Genomic DNA, 23,649 nt, shown 5'->3' on the forward strand with positions numbered 1-23,649 from the left:
CAACTGTCTCCTCAAATTGCTTATCTTGTTTTCTTCCTTTTTAAAGTCCAGGTCTACTTTTAGCATATTTCATCCAAGTGAATATTGCTAAATCTAAAGTAGTGATTTTATTGTTTTCATGTTTAAATGTTTTATTATTCTGTATCATTTGTAATTTTACCAGCTCCTCTCACTTCACTGTGTGTTGCAATGTTCAATGATCAAGGACAGGTGTTAGTAACACAGTGTGTTGTGACCCAACCTCATTTCTTTATTTATCTTAAAAAATAAAAAAATCTAAGAAATTATTGCTATGGCCAGCTTTTTAAAATGTAGCATTATTAAAGAGCATAAAATGAAGGGAAAGAATAATACACAGAATTAATTACATTAAAGCTTCTTCTTTTCACTTAATTTTCCCCCTACTGCTTCATATTTAAAAGAAAACTTCCTGGTTACCAAGATCAACACCCCCATTAGGAAGGGATGTGGAGGGTTGATCAGTACTATACATTGTCAGGTAAACATAGAGATGTTTCAACAGGGTAGTGTCTCTGTGAGGCTAGCTGTGTCTTCCGGGTATCAGAATTCACACAGATGTATTTGATGAAATCAGAATCCAGTTGGTTTAACCTCTATTTGTGGCCCAGAAGAACTACTTGATTGAAGTCATGGTCATGACATCATTATGTGTCTTCAATTCTAGTTACTGGTGAGAGTACACAAGGAAGACTTACAGTATGCTCTACAGCACAGGGTGAAGCCACAGACACTTCCAAGGCCACCCATAGCTGAAGATTCCAGTCCAGTGGTGGCCTGTTTCCCTGAGTTATTATTTGGTGTTTCAAGAAAAATCTTCCACTTAAATGCTATTAAAATGGAAAATTTAAACTACCACAGAGAGAAATGCAGTCACCAACTTTGGTCTTATTTTCACAGAATCTGGTGGGTTAACCAGATAAAACATCCCTCTTTAGCCTTCATAGTAGTTTTCAAATTTCCACTTTTGGTATGGTTTCACTGGGTTACAAGTGGCCACTTTAAGGGTCTTCTGAGAAAAATCCCCTTCCATGCATAACAATTGCTGATAGTTTTCAAAAACAATGTGATCCACCTGAAGAAAAAGAGGATATGGGAATGAGCTAGTGACTAAACTTGACATATGAAGATATAATAAGCAAATTCTATTTTCATTCCCCCAGGAACTCTGAATTAAATTAGTGACATAAGCACAAGGTTTGGAAAACATCAAATTTGTCTCTGTCTCAAACTAATGGATCTAGCTTTTCTAGCTTTAAGATTTAATTCTGCAAGAAGAAAACAGTCATCTTTTTCCTAGTGATATGGCTGATAACTATATTATTTAAATGAAAAATCCAGTTGGCATTTAATACATTAGGTGAATACTTCACTGATGATGGCAAAGCAAAAGTCATGTAGTATGACAGGAAGCAAGTTTGTTAACTTATTAACCCAGCTCACATCTGAGAATGTTCATGTACATTAGCAAATGTTAGAAATGGCATATTTAGTTTGTGATCAGTCTACCTAATTTCTGAAAATATAGAATGCAAAATATCCATATTTAGTTAAAACAAGACAAAGGTATTTTAGATGACCTTAATGTTGTTCATTATTTGTTAAAAGTGAGAGATAATCTACTTAGAACCAAGCATGGCTTTATAATTTTTAATCATAAATCTCAATTTTCCATAGATGTTATCATGACCATTTTAGTTATTGATGATCTATTTTAATAGTTATTTTTTAACCCAAACAGGGGATACTGCCATGCTATTATGACCATTACAGAACCTTGGAAATATGATGCTTGCATATTTAAGGTCATTCAAAGTAGGTTTCCTGGAAACAAATCATTGAGCATTGTCTTCAATATTCTGTGATGAATGACAGAGGTGACTAAACCACTTCCTCCCCAACTGAAGAGACATAGGGACCAGCGATAGAGGCTTCCTATGCTTTGCTCCAACTCCAACACTTAGAGGCAAAGTCCAGAGTATCAGGGGAGGACTGACTTAGGGAGCACTTTACAATGCAAATTTAGCAGTATGGCATTGTTATCTAGAGTCAAATGCTAAAAAGAAAGAGATTCCCTTTATGCATAGTCTCTCTCCATTTTTCTTCTTTAAGACTTAGATATCCCAGGAACTGCTAGAGTTGTGTCTTGAATGCCACCCCTCCCCTGACAACTGATGTGTTACTTGGTCCCCAGGGTGAAAGGGGTTGGTGAAATCTTTGAGAGGTAAGGCTTACTAGGGACCCATTGGTAAAATGTCTGTGATAAGGACTTTGTGTTTTTACTACTCTCCTTTACTTCCAGGCCATGAACTGAGCCATGTTCAAACCTGTGTTCTTTCTGTGATGTGTTGCCTCACCAAAGGCCCCAAACAACAAGGCCAAACTATGATGGATTTAGACATCTTAATTATCTAAAGTAGTGGTTTCCAACCTTATTAATGCTGTGACCCTTTAATATAGTTTCTCATGTTGTGGTGACCCCAGCCTTAAAATTATTTTGTTGCTACTTGATAACTGTGATTTTGCTACTGTTATGAATCATAATGTAAATATCCATGTTTTCTGATGGTCTTGGGTTCAAGGGGAGAAGACCCATAGGTTGAGAACTTTTGTTTTAAGGTCTTTTTCTAAAATGATAGTCAGTTAATCCAGGGACTTAAGAGGATTTGTATAAGAATTGTCAAAAGAAAAAGGAAAAAGAAAAGAGAGAAAGAGACAGAAAGAAAGTCAGTATAGGCTACCCACATCTGTGACCATCAAGACACATCTATCTCAAGAAGACTGAAAGGCATAAGGCCTTGGCACTTAAGGCTTCCTGCTGAAGAGGCTGATAATCAAAGTTTTATGTCCCCTTTGACTGAAAGTTGACTCTGTGGTAAAGGGATTGCACAAATCTTTTGCTTACCAGTTCTAGGTGAAAGCCTGATGTGGATTTGTGCAGCCACTTGAGCCTGTTGTCTCTGTTATCACATGGGTGGAATCTCAGGGATCCTTTATCAGGGATGGCTGCCATGCACCAGTCTCCATGCTTAATAAGTCTTATCCAGGTATAATTAAACTGTTGAAGCTGTAGAGAATAGGCACAGGAAAGGGCATTCAGATAGCAAGCAGAGGCAGGGGATTTGGCAAAGACTTTTATTGGCAATAGGTGATACCATGATCTTATGAGTGTGTCTATTATTTAACCTGTCCACTGTCATATTTCTCATTGTTACATTGGATAACAAGACTATCTCTATTGGCTTCAGTAATGATTTTCAGGTGTCTAGTTCTGGAGCCCAGGGAAGCACTAAAATTGTGGTTCTCTTGCCTCATCCTCCCTGACATCTAGAATTACAGGGCTGTGTCATCATGGCTGGCTTTAAGTTGGGATTTAATTTAGATTTTTATGTTATATTAAAGAAATGGTGGCAAATCTTGCCACTTGAAGTGCAGTCCCTGAACCAATGTCGTGTCACCCAGAAATGCTGGATCTCAGCCCCATCATGGACCCAGTGAGTCAGAGTCTACCCTAACAAACTCCCAAGGTGATTTGTAGGCATATCAATGTCTGAGAACCAAGGACAGACAACAGAAAGGGAGGCCATGCAGTTACTAAGATAAGCTGAGTATCACCTTAGGTTGGGTTTAAAAGTAAAACCTAAGACTTCTAGGTGAAGTAAGGGACAGGGATTGAGGGTAAAGATTACTATTTCATTTCTTCTGAGTGTCTTAGATGAATACAAGTCAGGTAATAAACCTTATTGGTTCTGCCACTACCAAATTAACTTTGTCTACATTCCTGTCCTTGTTATCATCCAAGCAAACCACTAGTAAGAGAAACCCAGAAGGAGCAACAGGGCCAAAGTGTGATGGAGGTTCTTGGAAGGCAGTGACTCCATTACTCATATTTTGGTCTTGCCTTCCCAACTCATTGGTATTTAAGCTTGAGTTTCTGGTGAAATACTGATTTTACAGGTATGCTAATTTCCTACAGTGATAGTTTTACAAGATTAGATTATTGAATATTTTCATAAATTTTAGACTAATTCTGCAGTTGTTTTCTATGCTTTATGGCTATCTTCATTGAGAATTGTTAACAAGCAAATGCCATTCCTTTCAGTTGACTCCTTAAGCTTATCATTTCATCTCTTTCCTAATTTTAAACATGTTTTCTTGGCTCCAGATTCACAATACACAGAAGAATTATACTGACAGACCTGTCTTCTATTCTAGGGCCAGTTTGGGACTAAGATGTAGAAATGGGATGCACTTGAAAGTACAAGCCACAGTGCTTAAGTCAGGTCAAAGAAGTAAGACAGCAAGCTGAGACCACCATCACAAAATGATCTTTCTACAAATGTGTGATCTGCAATCCGGGGGCTGGTTTGTGCACATGAATAAGTCTTCTTGTCAGTCCTATTTAGCATCCAAAGCAGGTACCATTCTTATCTGGGGTGCAGATGCTGGAGAGGGAGGTATAGTCACTTGGATTTTCCTGGCCCAACTCCCTCTCCTATCCTCTGTCCTCTGATTTTGTGGTTATGTTGTTAAAATATTTTTCATCAAGGATTGTAGTTTAGGGGATGTCTATCAGTCCCTTAAGATATCAGAGGAAGAAAAAAGTTGGGGAGAGGAATGTAATTAGAGAATAAACTGGGTTCCTTAGGATGGCTGTTTGGAAACATGGTTTCTACTTTATCTCTTGATAAACTCTAAGATCTATCTATCTATCTATCTATCTATCTATCATCTATCTATTTATTTACATGTTTTCAAGACAGGGTTCCTCTGGGTAACAGTCCAGAACAGCTGTTCTGGAATTAGCTCTATAGACCAGGCTGGCTTCAAACTCACAGAGATCTGCCTGTCTCTACCTCCCGAGTGGTGATATTAAAGGCATGTGTCACCTCCGCCCGGGTAAACTTCATTACCATTGTTGTGTGCATGTGCATGTGTGATACTTATATGTAGGCATCCATGTCACAGATGCTCTGTAGAGGTCAGAGGAGTAATGTGGAAGTTCTTTCTGTACACCTTCATGTGGGTTTTGGGGATTGAACTCACATTGACAGGCTTGTGTAGTAAGCACCCTTACCCACTGATCCATGTTGCCAGCTATACATTAGGCATTTTGTCTTTATCAGTATAACCACCATTTACAGAGTACCAAGCATTAGGTAGTGCTTACCAGCCTCTAGAGTGTTGCCAATTCATTTCAGTTTTAGAGATAAACAACATCTTCGCTGCCACTTGCAAAGGTTTAAGATTTTGTGTAAGTTAAGCCAGTTTTGCAAGTCAAGACTAAATCCATCTTGGAGCAATGACTTCAACGCCAACAGTTCCTTCCCTTATGTTGCTTCTCTGTTTAGTGGCACTTCCTTACACTAGACCATTGACATTTAGAGATCTATGCTTTCTCCTGGACAGAGGTCATTTGTCAAGTAAGCAACAGCATTTCAGTCACTATTCCTGTCCACTAACTACTGAGAGACGGAGAACCCAAGCAGAGCCTACCTGGCTGCTCCCATCACAGTCTTCCAGTGTGGCTGTGGTATTTTCAATGGAAACGCACTTGCCCAAGGCCACATTAACAAGCTAAGAAGCAGAATACAAAATGCTCATTAACAACAAATACATCTTAATGCATAACAGAGCATTCAGACACATTTAGAAAACAGAGGGTAGACAGCCATAAGGTTGGCTAATTCATAGATTAGCCAAAGTTTGCAGTAGATGACTGTCTTGGTCGAAGCTCTAGAAGAGACACAGTGATCCTGTCACAGCACAGCTTCAATCTGTCAACCTAAGCCTGTGATTCAGCCACAGTGGCAATGAACATTCGCTTCTTATTAACTCTTTCCTGGAATGTTGAATGAAAGGGAGCAAAAGTTGATATAGGAAAACGGTGGTATAGGAAGATGGGGATTTGTTTTGTCCCACTTGAATTTATTTCAGTGTATATTTTAAAAGTCAGTACACACACCTCCAGTGTCAAGAGTGATGGGCTGTGCTCCTTGGCTGACCCCCCCCATACACACACACACACAGTGATCTGATCGCTTAGGCACTGACTCCTAGATAAATTGAGTCCTTCGGAGAACAGTAGACTCTAGCCAGCCTATTCCCTGTCACACTCTTCCTAATGACTCAGTCAAGCTACAACTCATTACAGGGAAGTCACGGAAAACTAAAGCAGAGCCAAGCATAAAGGCCCTTCCTGGCAGACTCCGGTTTTGAATGAATTTACAGGGTCAAATATAGAGGAAACTTTGTGTCAGTCACCGTCTACTGCAGAGACTGTTGATTCCCTTGACCTCTGACATTCAGGGCAAGGCTAACAGGATGGTAGGTTAATAATCCAATTTAGGCTTTTCAATTTGCTGGAGGTGCTGTGTAGAGGAGAAATTATACATGTTCCATGAAAACCTGCTAAGCTTGGGAGGTGGTGATGATGTTTGTGCTCCTTCAGTTTTTATGGGGCCCAATACAGAACTCCTGTTGCAGGGTGCTGTTAACAACGGAGGGCATGTTGGCCACAGGATCACCAGATTTTGTAACAGGCTCTGTAGTGGGTTAGTGTCTTCTTGTGGATGTGCGCCTTAGCTTGAAGATAAGTAGGCAGGAGTTCAAGGAGTCAGAGAATGCAGAAGGAAGCCTGGAGAAGGATAACTACAATCTGTTAAGTAGGAGGAATGCCCTCACCGAAACATGGGGCGGGGGGAGTGTGAGACGTGGGCATGTACCAGTCAGAGAGTTGGGACTGAGCTCTTCTAAACCTAAACTGACCCGTGGCCAGTGGGTACTAAGAAAAAGAGTTTATCTACTAGAACAGGGACATAACAAAGCTGCTAGATTCTCTCTGAGAATCTGAAGCCACATTTGGATTTGAAATAAAAATATACCTACATGCTTGAGCTAGGAACCCTCACTGACCTTCAGGGAATATAAGCAAACGTCCGCCGTTGGTTGGTTATTTCTAAGGTGTCTGACTCGGGGCTGGGGGCTGCGGGGGGCACACAAAGCAATTCTAGAAGGACAGATCTCCGAAAAACAAACAAACAAACAAACTCCCACATGCTCCATTTACAGCTTCAAACGGCAAATATGGGCACATCCACCATCAGCAGGTCTGAGCAGTGGCAGCTTGAAGAAAAGACGCAATAGCCCTCTAAGTTCAGGGAGCATGAACAGACTCGCAGAGGGTAGAGCGATTCTGGAGTTCTCAGAAAGAAACGGAAACCCTCATTGATCTTTGGATTCTATCAGGGAAGCAAGTCCCATGTCCTCATGGATCATTCAGAAATTATCCCACTATAAAATAAGTCTGGCCAACTCTGGCTCCAGCACAACTGAGCAAGTTGCCTTCCCCTGGAACTCCTGCGAGCCTTCCATGCCAGAGCACACAGCCTGCACTCAGGACATACAGTGTTTCCTTTCCCAGGTCTACATCTAACATTACCCGGACAGTGTTTAGGAAAGCTTAGTTAAGATGATTTTCTTGTTGTTGTTTTATTTTATTTATGTTGTTTCATTTTATTTTATTTCAAACAGTTCCTTCCTGCAAGCGTTGGAAGGCACTGGAGCATGAGCAAAAATTTCTTCTCCTGGATCCTTCATGCAAATCATTTCTATGTAATAATAATAATAATAAATAGTAATGTATTGTAATACTTTCTGTGCTGAATTATTTCATTTTCCCAATGTCAAAGGTGGAGATCTCCCACATTTAATTACTTAATTGTTAAATCTTAGGTGTATTATTGAGGCTATTTATTGATTATAAATATTGTTGACTATGAGAAATTGCCTACAACCAAAAGCTTTCATTGGACTTAAATTTCTAATGTGAAGGTTGAATGATGAGAAATTATGAAGCAAGAAAAAAAAAGGATTTTATGGTCTTGCAACTTTTCCTAACTATCATGGTCTATTGAATTATATTTGGTATTAATCAGAAAAAAAAAACAAAATTCAGTGATGTCTATATGAGGCAGCAAAGAATGGAAATAGAAGAAAAGGGTTTGCTGAGGTCGCTTTGAAATGCATGCGAAACATTTTGATTTATTACTGCGCAGGCATTTGTGTTCGCTTTTCTTTTCTTTTCTTTTCTTTTCTTTTCTTTCTTTTTTTTTTGAGGCGAGCTTTGCAAAAGATAGTGGCAACTAATAGGGGACTCAAAAGGTTGTTTGATTGCGCCCTCTGGTGGCTAGAGTTCAGTAATGCGGCCGCTGAGATTCTAGAGAGAAATTCAAGGATCCTTCTGTGGCCACCCTTGTTGGGAGGATGGAATTTAAACATGTCAGTGGCATGTTTAATGTGTCTAAGGTCAAGTTGCTCTTCCTGGTTAGTTATCTAAAATACCTGAGATCTACTTTGACCTACCCCAAATCCTGCTGTTCTCCTGTGAACTATACACAACACTTTGCTACACATAAACCAGGTCTAGTGTATTTATCAATTAAATTTTATAAAATCAGAACAAATGTTCAGACTGCTTTCCTGTTTTTTGCTACCCTCCTTTGATTTCCCTGGTGAAAATAACAGCATCGTTTTTATTAAGTCTTTTTATCTGGGGATATGGCACTCTGGGAGAGGGACTGTTTTATACATCTGTTTCCTAGAAAGATCCAGAGATGGATGTTCTGAAAAAACAGACATACTGAAAGGCAAGTTAGAGATGTTCCTGTACCCAAAGGGGCAGGGGCTATGAGTGGGAATAAAAGACCACTGGGAATATTTATAAATAAATATGAAAAGTGGCATAAGGGACTAAGCAAAAATGTTTGAATGAGCTCCAATCAGAGGCCACCACAGGAAGCTGCACTCCTGGGTGGACTCAAGGCCTTGACCCAGAGTCTCAACTTCTCAAAGTTTCTTGCACCAGGCCACATTCAAACTATTTGTCCTTTGTGAGACCTCCCTCAGTGCCTTAAATGTTTTTTATTATTTTCAACCTCTCAAGAAACCTTTTCAAAAACCCAAATTAAAGCTGGTATTATCATTAGCTAACCCCATTTATGAAAGAAGGAAGTAAAGGAAGAGAACTACCCACAAGGACCCACATGAACCAACTCTCGATTCTCTACCTACAATTCTCCACCTACATTTCTCCATTTATACCCTGACAATAACATTCACCTCTCCATATCTTGGCTGTCTCCAGCCTGCCCTGAGTTGTGTAGGAGCTGAGCCTCCACCTCAGGGCTAAGTAGGCACTGTGTCTCAGGCCTTGCTTCAAATATTCTAGAGGATTTCTTGATAGCATGTATTTCAAAGGAGTCCACACTCCTGGCCTGTTCCTTTACAAAAGCCAGCATATTCTTTATTCATACTTTACATACTTAGCGTCCCTGTCCTCCGTTCAATGTCAGCTTCCAAAATAAGAATGATGCCTATATCCTAAAGTGATATTTAGTTATGTCAGCATGACAGCCATATACTAGACTTTCTCAGATTCACCTCTAAAAACTCCCATTTATATTTTGCCTCAGTGACATTCATGCCTGTTGCTTAAAGTATATTACTTCATTCTTTTCTAAACGCTTTGACAGAGTTTATGTGTTGTTTTTGCAAAGGAAGATTTTTGAGTGACCACGTTGACTTACCACCCCACTAGCTCTCACAACTGGAGCCTTCAAATCAGGAAAGACATTTTCCAAGTACCATTTGAAACTTTTGCATTTCAGTCTCTTCCGCAACTCCCTTTGCTGGGTGAGGTTGCCCACATCCAACCCTTGGTCTATGAGGTGATCCCCATGGCCATAGAAGAGTTCTTTGTACTCATCAAGCCAGACCTCAGCTACCCGCACCAGATTCCGTTCCACTGTCTTCATGCGGTCTTTGGGGAAGGAATATGGATTGTCATTTCGGAATATGTGGCCCACTCTGGAGCAGGGAATGATCTCGATTTCACCACCACACATCCAGACCTGGGAATGAGTCAGTGAAAAGCACCAATTATCAAATGGTCATTCACAAATCATAGGCAAGTAATAATGCCACAGTTCTATCTGAAGACACTCATCTTCCTGCTAAAAGTAGTATTTATTTCCAACTTAGAAACATTTAGACAATAGAAAAGAAAACTCAGTAGGTTTATTTAGTCTCATGTATGGTGGACCACTTTCATTTCCTCTTCCAAGCCATCTATGTAAAATTTCTCTTTATCTCTTTTCCAAAGAACTCTTTATAGAATGCCAGTATATACAATATGTCACATATGTTCTTTTTTGGGTTGGATCAGGAGGAGGTTATGGATGTCCATTTGTTTACCTCCTTCTTTGGGAGACCTGTAGGTTTGTGGTATCCAACTCAAAACTATTCTTGGCCAGATTCTCCAAACTTATACCCATTTGAACACAGACCAGCCAGCCACATAAGGAAGCAGGTATTGGTGTTCTATTGTTCTTTCTAAGGCTTTCTTGGGCATGAGTCAATGATAACTAAGTCACTGCACACAGTCTTCAAAGATGTTACATTGTGCCACACAGTTGGCTTGATGGTGGCTGCACTGGAGAGATATTTTTGTTATTTGTATTCTCAAGATCACCACTTTGCAGATATTTGCACTGCTTCCAATGCATCAGAGAGCTATTCCAAGAGAGTCACTGTATGTCACAGATGAATCCCAAAGCAATTTGTAGTAAGTATGAATTCCATAGCTTTTGTGAAGAAAAGAAAAAAAGTAACTTCCCCATAATTAGACATAGAAACACTGTCGTTAAATATTAATTCTAATAGTTTTACAACAGTGGCCGATTCTCCCAAATTAAGTCTGGGAAATGAAACACTCAATCCATCGAAACTGTGCTATGGTGAAGTTTCTTCTTGGTTGCAGTCACATATGTGATTGTATTTGTAAAGTGAAGCCACTTGGGAATGATAAACACTTACGTGTATTTTTGTGTCTATATGTTGTGATGCTCGTATAAGAGTGTTTACTTGTATGCTGAGGTCAGAGGTCATCAGAAGGTATCTTCCTCAATTGCTCTCCATCTTAACTTTTGAGACAGTTTCTCTCACTGAAAGTGGAACCCACTGAATAAGAGTAGCTGGAATTGCAGATATGCACTGTGGCTTTCTGAACTTAGGCTCTCATGTTTGTGTGACAATCTCTTTAGCAACTGAGCCATCGTCCCTGCCCCTAGAATGATGAACTTTGAACTGTAAAAAAGAAAAAAGAAAGAAAAGAAACAGTATCGAATACCTTGAATGACAGCTCCATATTTTCTCCTCCCCAGACGTCCAGACCAGGATCATAAGTTCCAAGTTCATAAAAGTAACTTTTATCAATGGAAAATAATCCACCTGCCATGACTGGGCACCTACAAAAAGAAGGGATTGTGTTACACTTTTGTCCCATGCAACTTAACTTCTAGAGTGGGTCCTCTGTGTCTGTGTGGTAGTTTAGAGGCATTTCTGGATAGGTTCAGGGAGGTCTTGGGATGAAGCCTGTAGCTTGGCTTTAGAGAAAAGATTCTGGTTGTGGAGAGTGGGGGTAGGGGTGGGATGGTAGGGGGATGGGAGGGGGGAGGGGGAGATCTGAACTTAATTAGAGTTTGTGAAGACATGGGTGGGGTTAGGATTCTTATCTGTCCATTAGGTTCTGAGTTATCATAGATTCCTGTGTCAGGGCTACATCAGGTGCATTTCAAATTGAATTTGGGGGTAGAACATGGCAAGCTAACTTCTCAGGAAACTTTGTTAGCTTTGATAAGGTCTTATATAGAATTATAATCTTTTTGAGACATGTGCTCATTACTGTAGCCTAGGCTGCTCTTAAACGTGCTACCCTCCTGCTTCTGCCTCCTAAATACTGAGATTACACATATGTACCATCATGTCTAGTTGGTACCTATAAGTCTTGCTGGTTTTCAGAAGATAGAGTATAACTTTTTTAAAAAATGTTTTCTGTCTGTACAAAAACTTTTCACTGCTGTCTAGTCTTCGGTTTCACACACTTACCTTATTATGTCAGTTTCTTTAATTCCACTTTTTGCAACAACATCTGGAGGAATTGTTCTCCAGCCAAAGTTCATGGGCCATGTGAAGACACCTCTTTGAAAGTTGTCCACTGTCATGTAACTAATGCAGGACAAACAAAACAAATAAAATTGCAAATGCTACGCTTACCTGTCTCCATGGAATTCACTAACACAGTTTAATGTCAGGTTCGGGTGTGAGGTGGATGCTAATACGTGCGGTTCTACACCACCACCTCTTAGCATCTGTTCAGAGGAGCTTGTGGATATGATTTGCACTGGTGCTTAGCTGGCTCGATTGCTTGTTTTCACCTTACACTCATCTCTCACTCATATAATGGCCATTTTAGAGGAAGAAATGATAACTTTGGAGAACAGACAGAGTTTCCAAAAAGGGTATGACTAGAAACCTGAGAAAAATAAACATTTGGGAGTTCAACTATCAAAGGGGATGAAATTGATAATGATCATTTTGATTTATTAACAGAAAAAATGGTGTACTGACCAAATAGGCTACTGAATTGATAGGTTCTGATTGCAAGCTATCTCTCATGAGTCTCCCCCTACTTGGATAAGAAGGCCACACTTCTTTGGTTTTAACACAGCACATATGAGGACCAGCACTCTCTGCTGCTTTCCAGTGTCAGGATGTGGTGGTGTTACCTCATGTCCTTGTCATTGATGACTTCAATTACTGGACAGGCCACTTTCTTTCTATTTAAATAAACTCTTTCTAGGAGTGGCTCCAACCAGCCCACATTGCATTCCACATGAGAGTCTAGGAATGTCAACACATCACCTGTAGAGAAAAAAAAAAAAAGAAAAAAAAAACAACACTGGAAAATGCAGTGTGATACAGCAAATGCCACATAATACTATGAAACAATTCATTACATAGCTCATGATGGGGATCCAAATCTGCATTCACTCTCCACCTGGCCCAGATCTTACCTCATTAATATTCTCATTCATTTGTTGCCAGGACCTGAGGGAAGAAGCACCTGCTGAAAATGTAGTGTGGAATGTTATATTTTATTTGGGGGAAGAGGAGACTCTCCTACCCACGGATGCCTTTGCTCTACTTTCAGATATTTTGTTTTAAAAGAAAATCTCAGCATTTGCTAGATAAGAAAACAAGCAGCTCCCTACGTAGCTGGCTCCTGGTAGTGTTTCTAATTGTGGTAGGATCATCTATGAAAATTGTGCACCATGCTGATGCATAGAGGCTGAGAGGCAGGAGAAAATGGGGAGCAGACTGAAGTTATACACAAACAAAGTGTGTGCTTTGACCTATGGTATATTTCCAAGGTTCCCCTGATGCTCAATCTTTTAACAAATGGCCTTCTATTTTTACAAACTGTTCAAACTCAAATTTAGAGTAACTTAACCCAATCTTGGTGGTAGCCTGACACAATTTGCTGTTTTCTGGGGCTGAGTACTAGTGTGCTGGATTGTATAGAGATGGGGTTTATGAACAATAGCAGTAAAATAAAAATGGCCAACCTCGAAAAAAGCGAGTACCTTCTCTCCCCACTCTTTTTCTTCCTCCCACCCTTGCTCAGAGGCTGCCTCTGCACCCCTCCACCCTCAATAAACCTCTCATGGGAGCTCTGTTGCATGATGTGACTTTGTGATGCCCCTTGGCTCCAACCTGCCAAGGTACCTTCTGCTGTTAAATCATTAGAGGCATCCCTTAGTACCCACAAGGCGTTGGTTCCAGGCTTCCTCATGACACCATTCTCAGGTGTTGACCTTGCTTATTTGTATATAACAGTGTAGTATTTTCTGTATACTTTAAACCATCCCTGTGTTACTTATGATACCTAATCTTATGAAATAGTTGTCAGACTAGACTATTTGGGGAATAATGAGAAGAAAAAACAGTCTATGTATGTTTAGTACAAATGAATTTTTTCACAATGTTTTTAATCCAAAGTTGGCTGAATCCATGAATGCAGCACCTATACATAAGGAGGCCTGGTTATATACATGTATATGTATATACAATTTTCTTAAGTTTTAAAATGAACCTGATTTTATATACCGCTTACAACATTAATCTTAAATTTGTTTGTATTTGAGTTTCAACGGGGTAGTCCTTCAAAAATTAGAGATGACAAAAGTGTCCTTTTCAGTTTCTTGAGCAAAATTTCTTACTAAGAAGTAGTGAGCAATTAAGATGCACCTAGTTGGGGTTTTCCAGATGGAGATCTATGACCCTCAGGGAAGCATTCAATCACTTTGGTGGGACTTCCCATTAATGCAGGGAGGAAGATAGAATTCACTGCACATGCTGTTTGATGAAATTTCTTCTGTGATTACATATGAATTTACACATGTGACTGGATTGTGATATAAAGTTTATTTCTTTTTAAAAAATGATTTTAATTATTTATTATTTATATAGTATTCTGCCTGCATGTATGCTTGCACACCAGAAGAGGGCAGAAGGTCTCATTGCAGATGGTTGTGAGCCATCATGTGGTTTCTGGAAATTCAACTCAGGACCTCTGGAAGAGCAGTCAGTGCTCTTAACCTCTGAACCATCTCTCCAGCTCCCTAAAGTTTATTTCTTAACAGAAATAAACATTGTCAAAAGGGTTTGACATTTACTACATCAACTCTGAATCAATGTTCTCAGGGGTACTTATGAATATGAGACACAAATTCAATTTTTACATTTTGTTTGCTAAACTCAAAGACAGTATTTTGTGAAGAGAATTGCAAGCAATTGTTATTGTTTCTAACCAATCTCACCTGAAGAGAACCCAACTTCCCACACCACTGCCTAATAGTTGGGCTATTTGGGAGGTCATTGCTTTGCTTTCTGTGTAGGCTGGGAGAAATATCATTGGTAAGGAGCATGATTTTCATGATGTATTCATTAGCTTTCTCCACATGGATGTCTAATTTTCATTTTAAAGTCAACATGAGCTGTGTAAGAACTCAGTTATTCAGTTATGACATCAATATCCATCTGATTCCAGTTCAAGCGTGTGTTTTTTTTATTCCTCTAATTCCCCTCTCATTATTTCTTGTCTGATGGTGTATTCTGTAGCCTCCATGTGCAATGTAAATTATGAATCTGATTGTTCCTCCAACTGGTTTTGATCCTCCCTGGTCCAGAACAAGGTAATAGCCTCCCAACTGAATTCTCTACTTCTCTCATCTCTCTGATATCCATTTTCTATATGGAGGCCATCCTGGGCCTTTAAAATGCAAATCAGACAATTTAGCTCTCTATCCGCTGACCTTCACTGATTTTCTAACAGTTCTTACCTGACACACAGAACTGTACAGAAGTTTCACTTTTTTCTTCTCCTCCAAATGAACTTCTTGCCCCTCTCTTCTCTGGTCAGTTCTCATCAGCACCTATGAACTCCTTCTCTGTTTGAAAGTGCCAGGCTCACATTGCTCTCAAATGCTTGTACATGTGAATAGTCCTCAGCCACATACCAGCTTCCTTTCCTAAATTATTTAACTATGGCAATCTTTCATTATTCATAGGTGTTCTTCACTAAGGAAGTTAAGCTTGGAAAGACACTTAATTTGCAAACATAGTCAGCCAGGTTAGGATGATGGGGGAGTAAGCACAATCAATGTAAATGATATAGATTTATAAAAATTTCATAATGAAACATTATTCTGTCCAATGGACATATGGTAAAAGAAGTAAAGTCACTGCTGGGCACCTAACTCACCAGTAACACATGCGCTAAAGCATGCATAAGGCCCCGACTGTAATGCTTAGCAATATAATTAATAAATGAGAATAAATACAAATTTTAAGAAAAACAGCACGATAATGCCAACTTTGTCGTGATACAATTGTTACTCACTTAAAATTTCTATTAAAAAATGTGATGGTTAATCTTGGATGTCGACTGAATCAGAAACCACCCAAAAGGCAATCTGCTGGGCAACCTGTGAGGCAATTTCTTCAGCAAGTTAACTGAAGTGGGAAGACTGACCCTCACGTGGACATCTGCTTCCAGCGGCAACCAAGATAAAAGTAATGGAAGAAGAGAGCTTTGTTTTATGCCTGATCTCTCCACTCTTGCTGGCAAGTTTATCTACTCTGTGACAGCTACTGCATTTATTTCTTAATACCAAACCCAGATTCTTTGATTTCTGATGTGGACTGTAGGCCAGTCTTGCCTAGTAGTTTCCTCTGAGATTAAAACATTCTGTCTTGAAAGGATATGTGATAGGTAGGGTTTTAGCTAGGGGGAGTGGTAGGGGAGGAGGGGAGGGAGTGGGAACTGGGAGTGACATGTAAAACAATCTTGTTTCTAATTCAAATAAAAAAAGGTGGAAAAAATAAAAAAGTAGAATAAAAAAATAAACCCTTCTGTCTTGAAGGGAAATGTCTAAGGAGAAGATTTTCACAAGGAAGTGAAATAAAAGAGTGTTCTAAAGAGAGGGGAAATACTGCAGGAAAGTTCCCTAAGACAGGAATTAAACAGCTCAAATACCTTCAGGAAGTTCCTGTAACTGATCCAATTCACTAGGCCCTTTCATTATCAAAGTTTACAAATAGTGAAGGCTGCTGAGAGGAGATGCTTAGGCAAGCCCATTTACCAGGAAGGAGCAAAGGCCATAGAACTGTCTAGAGACAAAGACCAGCTGAGGTGCCTTGAAGAGGCTCAGACCAAGGGAGACACCACAAAAGGGCACTCTACAACCTTTTGAACTGCCTGCAGGCTGTGCAGTGCACTCCAAGTTCCTAGCTTTTGTGAGCTCTCACCCATGCTGAGGTGAGCTTTGGTGATGGCAGCTGTCTGTGAGTCATTTCTGCTCCTACAAGTAATCTCTCACCCCCAAACCTGTAAGTAAAACTGTTAAAACTCATTGGTTCACTAAATTGGATTTTGTTGATATCTTTATGGGCTCCCTATCTGAGGTGAGTAGATTCCAGGTTTCATCTCCTTAGGACAGAACAGTAATACAACAAGTTACTCTCTAGGAATTGTCTAGGCCTTCAGTGATGGACTGAGACCACTGGAATGCTCAGCCTCATGGAATGAGCACCTACTGTGTTCTCAGCCTCTTTTGTGTGAGTCAGCCATTGTTGAACTACCCAGACTGTATTGTATAAGGCATTCCAATAAATCTATACTATATATAATCCAGTCTATCACCTCTGTTCTAAAGAATCCTGCCTAATACACAAAGAGATCGAGTTTTATTTTAGCAAGCCTGTGGGATGATAAGAACATTTAGGAGGTCTAGTTACAAGAAAATAAGACTGTAGCAAGCAGCATGAGAATTTACTTTCTCCAAGCTGGTGAGACCAGCAATGCCAGGGCTTCCAGAGTAGAGTGGTGCCTACACATATCAAAGAGTGGTAGCCGGTGAGAATGCAGACTCTGGAGTCTGGTGTCTGTGTGCAGATGCATGCACTACCCTGATTAGTTTGAGAGAATGCTGGTAATTACCCAATGACTGTACCTGTTTCACAGAGGCACTGTAAGGATTAAGTCACTTGGTATGGAGGCTATAGAGTAACATCTGATTTACAAAATCTGCTATTACTGTGGGGCATAGAAAGATGTAAAGTTGATGCTGAATGTTTTATCATTTCTAGAATATTCATTGACATAAAAGATTCACCTTCCAGTCACCCCACAACACTACTACAAAGATACAAGGAAATTGGTGGAGTGCTCTTTGGAACCACAGAAATATCTGGGAAAAAGAGAGGCAGCTTCAGAAAAACAAAGAGTGAGGACCTGAGAATTAAACAATTCTGAAGTCTTCAAATACTTAGGGATACAGTTACAAAAATCTCAGGTTTAAATTAGCCCAGAGTGGTTAAATTCTAAACTATTTGAACACTTAAGAAGAATGATGGTCAGATATTCACATGGAATTTTCACAGAAACAGAGTCACAGGAGAATTTGACGGGGAGAGAAGGTTAGGAAAGGATAGGAAAAGAGAGAGGGTAGGAGAGAAGAAGGGAAGGGGAAAGAGACCTGGTCTTGGAGGGCTCTCTACTACACACAGAAGGCAGCTTAAGAAAGGAAGAATTATAGAAAGGCTGTTTTGTAAGCTCTCATTCTAATTACTGATTCTAGAAAGGTCATCAGTATATTCACAATCACTGTGTAAAATACGTGAGCATTAGGTTAATCTTCAGAAGCAGAGGATTAACCCACAAGTTATTTCCAACCCCCAAAGGAGAGATCTAGTTGTCAATATCATATTATAACCAAGAATGAGACAGCCTGACAGTATAGGAAGAAACAAGAAATGGGCAAATGCTGTGACCTGTCATCATATATTAATCACACTCAAATCATTTATCCTATAGGTAACACTAGGACTGAAAATTCAGAACATGGTCAATTGCACAAAGAACCATGGAGTTGCCTTGGCCTTGCTGCCTTGAGAGGCATGCATCATAGATTTTTCAGGTTAGAGTCCATGGCTTCTAGGGCACAATGAGCCTTCCAGTTCCTGAGAGACTGATGCACTCTCTTAGGCACTGATGCATTCAGGCCACTTTGTGTTTCTCTGTATGTTTTTAGAAGTTAAGGAAGCATGAAAACTTGATAAGACAACTGGTATTAGATTAATGTTGTGTACCCTGTATGACTTGTAAATTTCACCATATCCTGGCAACTACAATTACCATTATATTCTGTTTCTGATAAAGGTATAGAAATTCTGATTGCTCTCAATAAAATTGTCATAGCCTCATTTGTGCTGTGGCCCCTCCAACCAGCCTGATTTAATTCTTCACAGTCATATCAGGTGACCTTGGCCTGGTAAGTAGGTTCAGGCACTTAAAACAATTGCACAAATGTATCTCCTGAAATTTAAAAATAACACAATATGGCAATGCAATGTGTGAGGCTGTGTCAATTGAGAGATGCTTATGTAAGAGAACATCCTTGTTTTTTTTTTTTCAGTAATGCTCAGTGAAAACTCAGGTATGTCATGTCATGGTGTCATAGTGTCTGTGAATTCCTTTTCCAAGGCACAGAACATATGGCTAGTGTATCCATGACTCTGTGTGTGTGTATGTGTGTCTGTGACAAAACATGCTTTTCACAAGCCTAAAAATCAATAGTCATAAGAGATAAACATGTGTGCATTCTGGGTTGTATTAATTCAAATGCTGTATTTTTGAAAATATCATAAATGAAAGGAAACTTGTGATGAAAACAAAAGTGGGGCAGTTTCTTACCTGTTGCATTCTGTGCCCCTGCCAGCCTCGCTCTGATCAAGCCATGCCTCTCTTTGAGGCGAAGAATCCGAACTTTTGGAAACTGAGACATGTATTTATCCAAATTATCTTTTAGGTAGTCTATATCAGGGTAAGAGTGAACACAGAATAATTTAATTAACTACGTTTACCAGCAGTGTCTCCTCAATGTCAAATCCAAAACTATGTCATTCCAGTTATCAAACTGTACCTCTTGGGCCATAATTTTATTTGATGTCATCATATTGAAAATATTCCATGTGGGCTCAGTATTCTAAAATGATTAATTTCTCAAATCCAAGATGGAAGCCTAAATCACATGTACAACTTTGAAAATTTCTAAGAAGGCAGCACAGTTATAGTTGGTTAGGAGTTACCATTCTTGTTCTCACTTTTCTATAATGAATGGTTTATTGAGTATATTAAAGGGGCAGTGGGCAGAGCAACAACTAGAGTGCCATGTTTATACAGGCTGCTAAGGTCTCCATTTTTGGAGAAGGACTTGCTCTGTTTGAGTGAGTATATTTGTGGGCAGTTTCATGGCATAAAATTCTCTCCATGGGAAGGAAAGCAGCCCTGATCGATAGGCATAAAGCTTGAGGAAACCAGCCTGAGATGTGTCTGGGACTTCCAGTTATACAATCCCTGCCATGCAAACAAGGGCATCCCTGGTTATTCTAAGTTCAGTCCTGGTCTCCAGCTTTGGTAATAGGACTTAGGGCTTCAACTGCATGGTATCTGCTTCAAGCACCTTTGCTTTTTGGTTGGCTATAGAGGGATCTAGCCAAAGAACATTTTAGAGATGTTTGAGGATATATTTACTGTTACTTCTGTAGCTATTGACAGCTTGACAGCTATCCTGGGTAGAAATGGCTTTCAGATTTTTTCTTTTTTGAAACTGGATTTCACTATATAGCACAGGCTGAGTTTGAACTCTTGATTCTCTTGCCTCTGTCCCTAGGTATTAAGATTACAGGTATATGTCACCAAATCTGGTTTTTCTGGAATATATTTACAGCTCATTTTCTACTAAATTTATGCATGTGTGTAAGCATTTCTTTTTTATTTGCATGCTTGTTTTGAGACAAGTTTTCTTTTTGTAGCCCTGGTTGTCTTGAAATCACTATGTGGACCATGCAGGCCTTGAACTGAGAAATTTGCCTGCCTCTGCTTCCTGAGTGTTGGGATTAAAGGTGTGTGTGTCACCACCTCCTGGCTGTGTGTGTATGGGTTTCTTAAAGAGGACCCTGAAACTGTATAAGATTCAGGGTTTATACAAAACTCATCAAAAAGAGACCTCATCAATAGTTTCTCCTTGCTTGGTAGATGCCTACTATTTGTGTGCATGCTATCAAGATCACTTATTAGCATTTTCAGTTTTCTTCTGGCATCTTATTGCTGCTTGAGTTCACTATGGTTATGGTAGCAATAACAGAACCAAAAGAATGCATGCACATCACTGTGGTTACAGGTCAAGGTTCAGTTCTTTCTTAACATCACCATTCATTTGCTGTACTTTCTAGTTAAAAATACATGGGTGAAAATTTGGGAATTCACATTGTGGTTTTCAATTGGCCTGTGAGACTTCCTATATAGAAAGGTAATTTGGTAAAGTAAAGGGCAGAATAAAAACAATGGGGCCTTAAAAACTGTGGAGGGTTCTGCTTTCAGATTTCACTAGAACCATTATCTTTCTGATCCTTTGAAAATGTGACTTCTCCATGCTTAACCCACATGGGATCTTCCTTGCTCTTTTGAAGAAGCCAGGGGAGTCTATTTCTTTGCTTTCCATACAGTTTACCTTCAGCTACTGACAGTAGAAAGATGATTATATTAACAGGTGGACTTTATTCATTATAGTTCATCAAATATGACTTGTTCATCACCTTCTGGACTCAAGTGACAATCTTAGGGAGTGATAGCATTAAAATCACTGAAAAACATCCCTACAAGACAGAGGAGTCACAATGGGAATGGCTGAGACATCCAGCACAGTAGACCCCTGGATGACCAGAGATATTCTTAAAGATGCATTTGTGGTGTATATGGGTGTTTTGTCTGCACCTGTGTGTGTGTACCACACACATGTTGTGCCTATTGAGGCCAGAAGAGGATGTTGGATCCCCCTGGAACTACAGTTACAGTTTTGTATTGCCTTGTCAGTGCTAGGAATTGAACCCTGGTCCTGTAGAAGAACAGCTGGTGCTCTTAACTGCTGAGCCATGTCTCTAGCCTCAATTAGTATTATATGATCAATGCTTAGATTTATGTTTTCATGGCTCCACATGAAACAATAATTTGTCATTTACAATTACTTAAGCTTCATCAAATTAACCTCTACACCCAAACTACTGTGGCCTTCCATCAAGCTTTACCTTCGCAGGAGTAGCCCAAGTCAGTTTTCTTACCTTTAGTGCTGAAGTCATCCACCAGCAGAATCTCCTTGATGAGGTGTGGAGGAGAGCGGTTGAGGATGCTGTGCACAGACCTCAGGAGAGCAGACCACACCTCATCTACAAAGCACATGATGATGCTGGTGGTGGGGAGGTCATTGTGAACTAGCTGCTCTGCACACCTGGGCCAGAATATAAGCACAACTCAAGAGATCGACCACTGAGATCACAAAGGGCCCTAAATAATCTGAACACACACACACACATAAATATCTGACACCAGCTTATGTTTGTACTTAGATCATCTTGTATGCTTCAGCAATGGCATTTATTGCAATGACTAACAGACATGATGCCTCCTTTGGAGGTACAAGACTGAAGTGAAAATGATAGGGGCTTTGTGGGAGGTTAGAGTCTACTTTAATCCTGCCACCAAGATATGAATCTCAATAATAACCTACCTTTTCTTTCTGTGCCCCGGTTTTCACATCTGCCAAGCAAGGTGATGGTTCTCTAAGAGTTTCAGAATCCAATGAACTGCCTAGAAACTATCTACCATAGTTCCTGGCACAGGTTCGCTGAACGGTAGCTATTGCTACCATTATTAAATTATATACCAGAAGAGAGCATTCTGAGTTATTTAGTGTTACTAAGGAGTTTATGATTGCCTGTATAAATAGCCATCTGCCAAATGCCAAAAGAGATATCCTTCACGCCACTCAGCATATGAATGTATTTATGGTACAATGTGTATGTGCCAAATAATTGCACTCTTTCCCACTTCTCTATTTGGAAGTCCCTTGCTGTGATTACTGCAGAGTAGCCATACTTGATGTCATTTTTTCTGGCATAGAAATGAGAGCCAGGCTAAGAGGGAGCAGGTGCTTGGTGGGCTGCATCTGGCTGTGGTTTCCTACCGACTCTGCAGCTCAGGCTACCTCATTCTGGCATTTTCTGTTCTGGCCTGTGTCACTGTTACAGGGTAGCTACTAGTGGGACCTTGCAAATTATATCTGCCATTCTACTAACATACCTCCTCTAGGAATGTCATAATTAGTGATTCATGTAAATAAACACTTAAATACTCTGCCTTATTTCAATGTAAGTCTCAGACCTCTTTCCCCTTTTAATAGATGAATAGCTGAAGTCATGGACACACTGGCTCTTGTTTATGTTGTTAGTAAGTCCAAGATCTAGGACTGAAACTCTGGTTCCCCCTAGTTCTAGAAGTAACCATGGAAGCTTAAATCCTTAGAGTAAAAATAGTCAGCAGTCGATGCAGCATTTGTGAGAACCGGAGCTTCTGTTAAGTACTGTGGCTCAGTTTTGTTTATTTAATGAATAAGACACAGATAAAAGCAAATGCTCCATAGTTAAACAAACAACATTTGCTTGTTTTTTGTTTATGGTTGTCAAAGTACTGTTGTGAACGTAATTTAATTCAATACCATGGCAATTGCCTGAGATGCAATTATGTAATGCATTATCACATACTTCTTTAAATGCTGCAAAATGAAGCATGAGAAGATCAATGACTCACCCAGCATCATTTACCTGGTTATAATATACATGGGAAAGTAAAATGATGTAGTTTTCGTTTCATTGGTACCGTGATTTTACACACTAATAGAGTGTGGCTTGGGAAACAAATAAACATATTGTCACATATCACTTATCCCTAATTACTGGCTTGGAGAAATTGCATAACTTCTTTGAACTTTAATTCGACAACTACAAAGCAGGGATTGAAAACCTTTCTTGCTTAAATATATACATGACACAGAGCCTTTTTGAAAACTACAAGCAAAGCCACCATGGACTATAATTTCAGTCTTTTCCTAAATTGATTGGTTAGCAAATAACCAAAAGGCCTTGAAAAAAATATACATCAAGCCTTCAGCCCCAGAAAACAGAGTCAGAAAGTTTGCATAGAAATTGAGAATCTTTGTCATAAACAAAACAAGAGACAAAAGAATGTCTCACATGTCATTGACCCATTAGTGGGGATATAGGTTCTTACATAAAACTAACTCGTACCCTCATAATATTTGATTAAGCTTAAAA

General features: G+C 39.6%; 1 protein-coding gene across 1 annotated transcript in view; it reads right to left on the reverse strand.

Annotated features, from left to right (window-relative positions):
• Positions 1-952: 952 nt before the first annotated feature.
• Galnt5 (polypeptide N-acetylgalactosaminyltransferase 5) overlaps positions 953-23,649 on the reverse strand; it is a 37,039-nt gene continuing 14,342 nt past the window's right edge. Inside the window, exons 2-10 of the mRNA XM_027420060.2 lie at positions 21,601-21,767; positions 19,175-19,294; positions 12,645-12,780; positions 11,965-12,084; positions 11,207-11,324; positions 9,606-9,929; positions 5,515-5,595; positions 2,924-3,085; positions 953-1,093 (exon numbers count right to left, since the gene is read on the reverse strand). Coding sequence (XP_027275861.1) covers positions 953-1,093; positions 2,924-3,085; positions 5,515-5,595; positions 9,606-9,929; positions 11,207-11,324; positions 11,965-12,084; positions 12,645-12,780; positions 19,175-19,294; positions 21,601-21,767 — 1,369 coding nt within the window. The remainder of the gene's footprint in view (positions 1,094-2,923; positions 3,086-5,514; positions 5,596-9,605; positions 9,930-11,206; positions 11,325-11,964; positions 12,085-12,644; positions 12,781-19,174; positions 19,295-21,600; positions 21,768-23,649) is intronic.

This window comes from Cricetulus griseus, chromosome 6 (genome assembly GCF_003668045.3).
Source record: "Cricetulus griseus strain 17A/GY chromosome 6, alternate assembly CriGri-PICRH-1.0, whole genome shotgun sequence".
NCBI classification, from domain to species: Eukaryota; Metazoa; Chordata; class Mammalia; order Rodentia; family Cricetidae; genus Cricetulus; species Cricetulus griseus.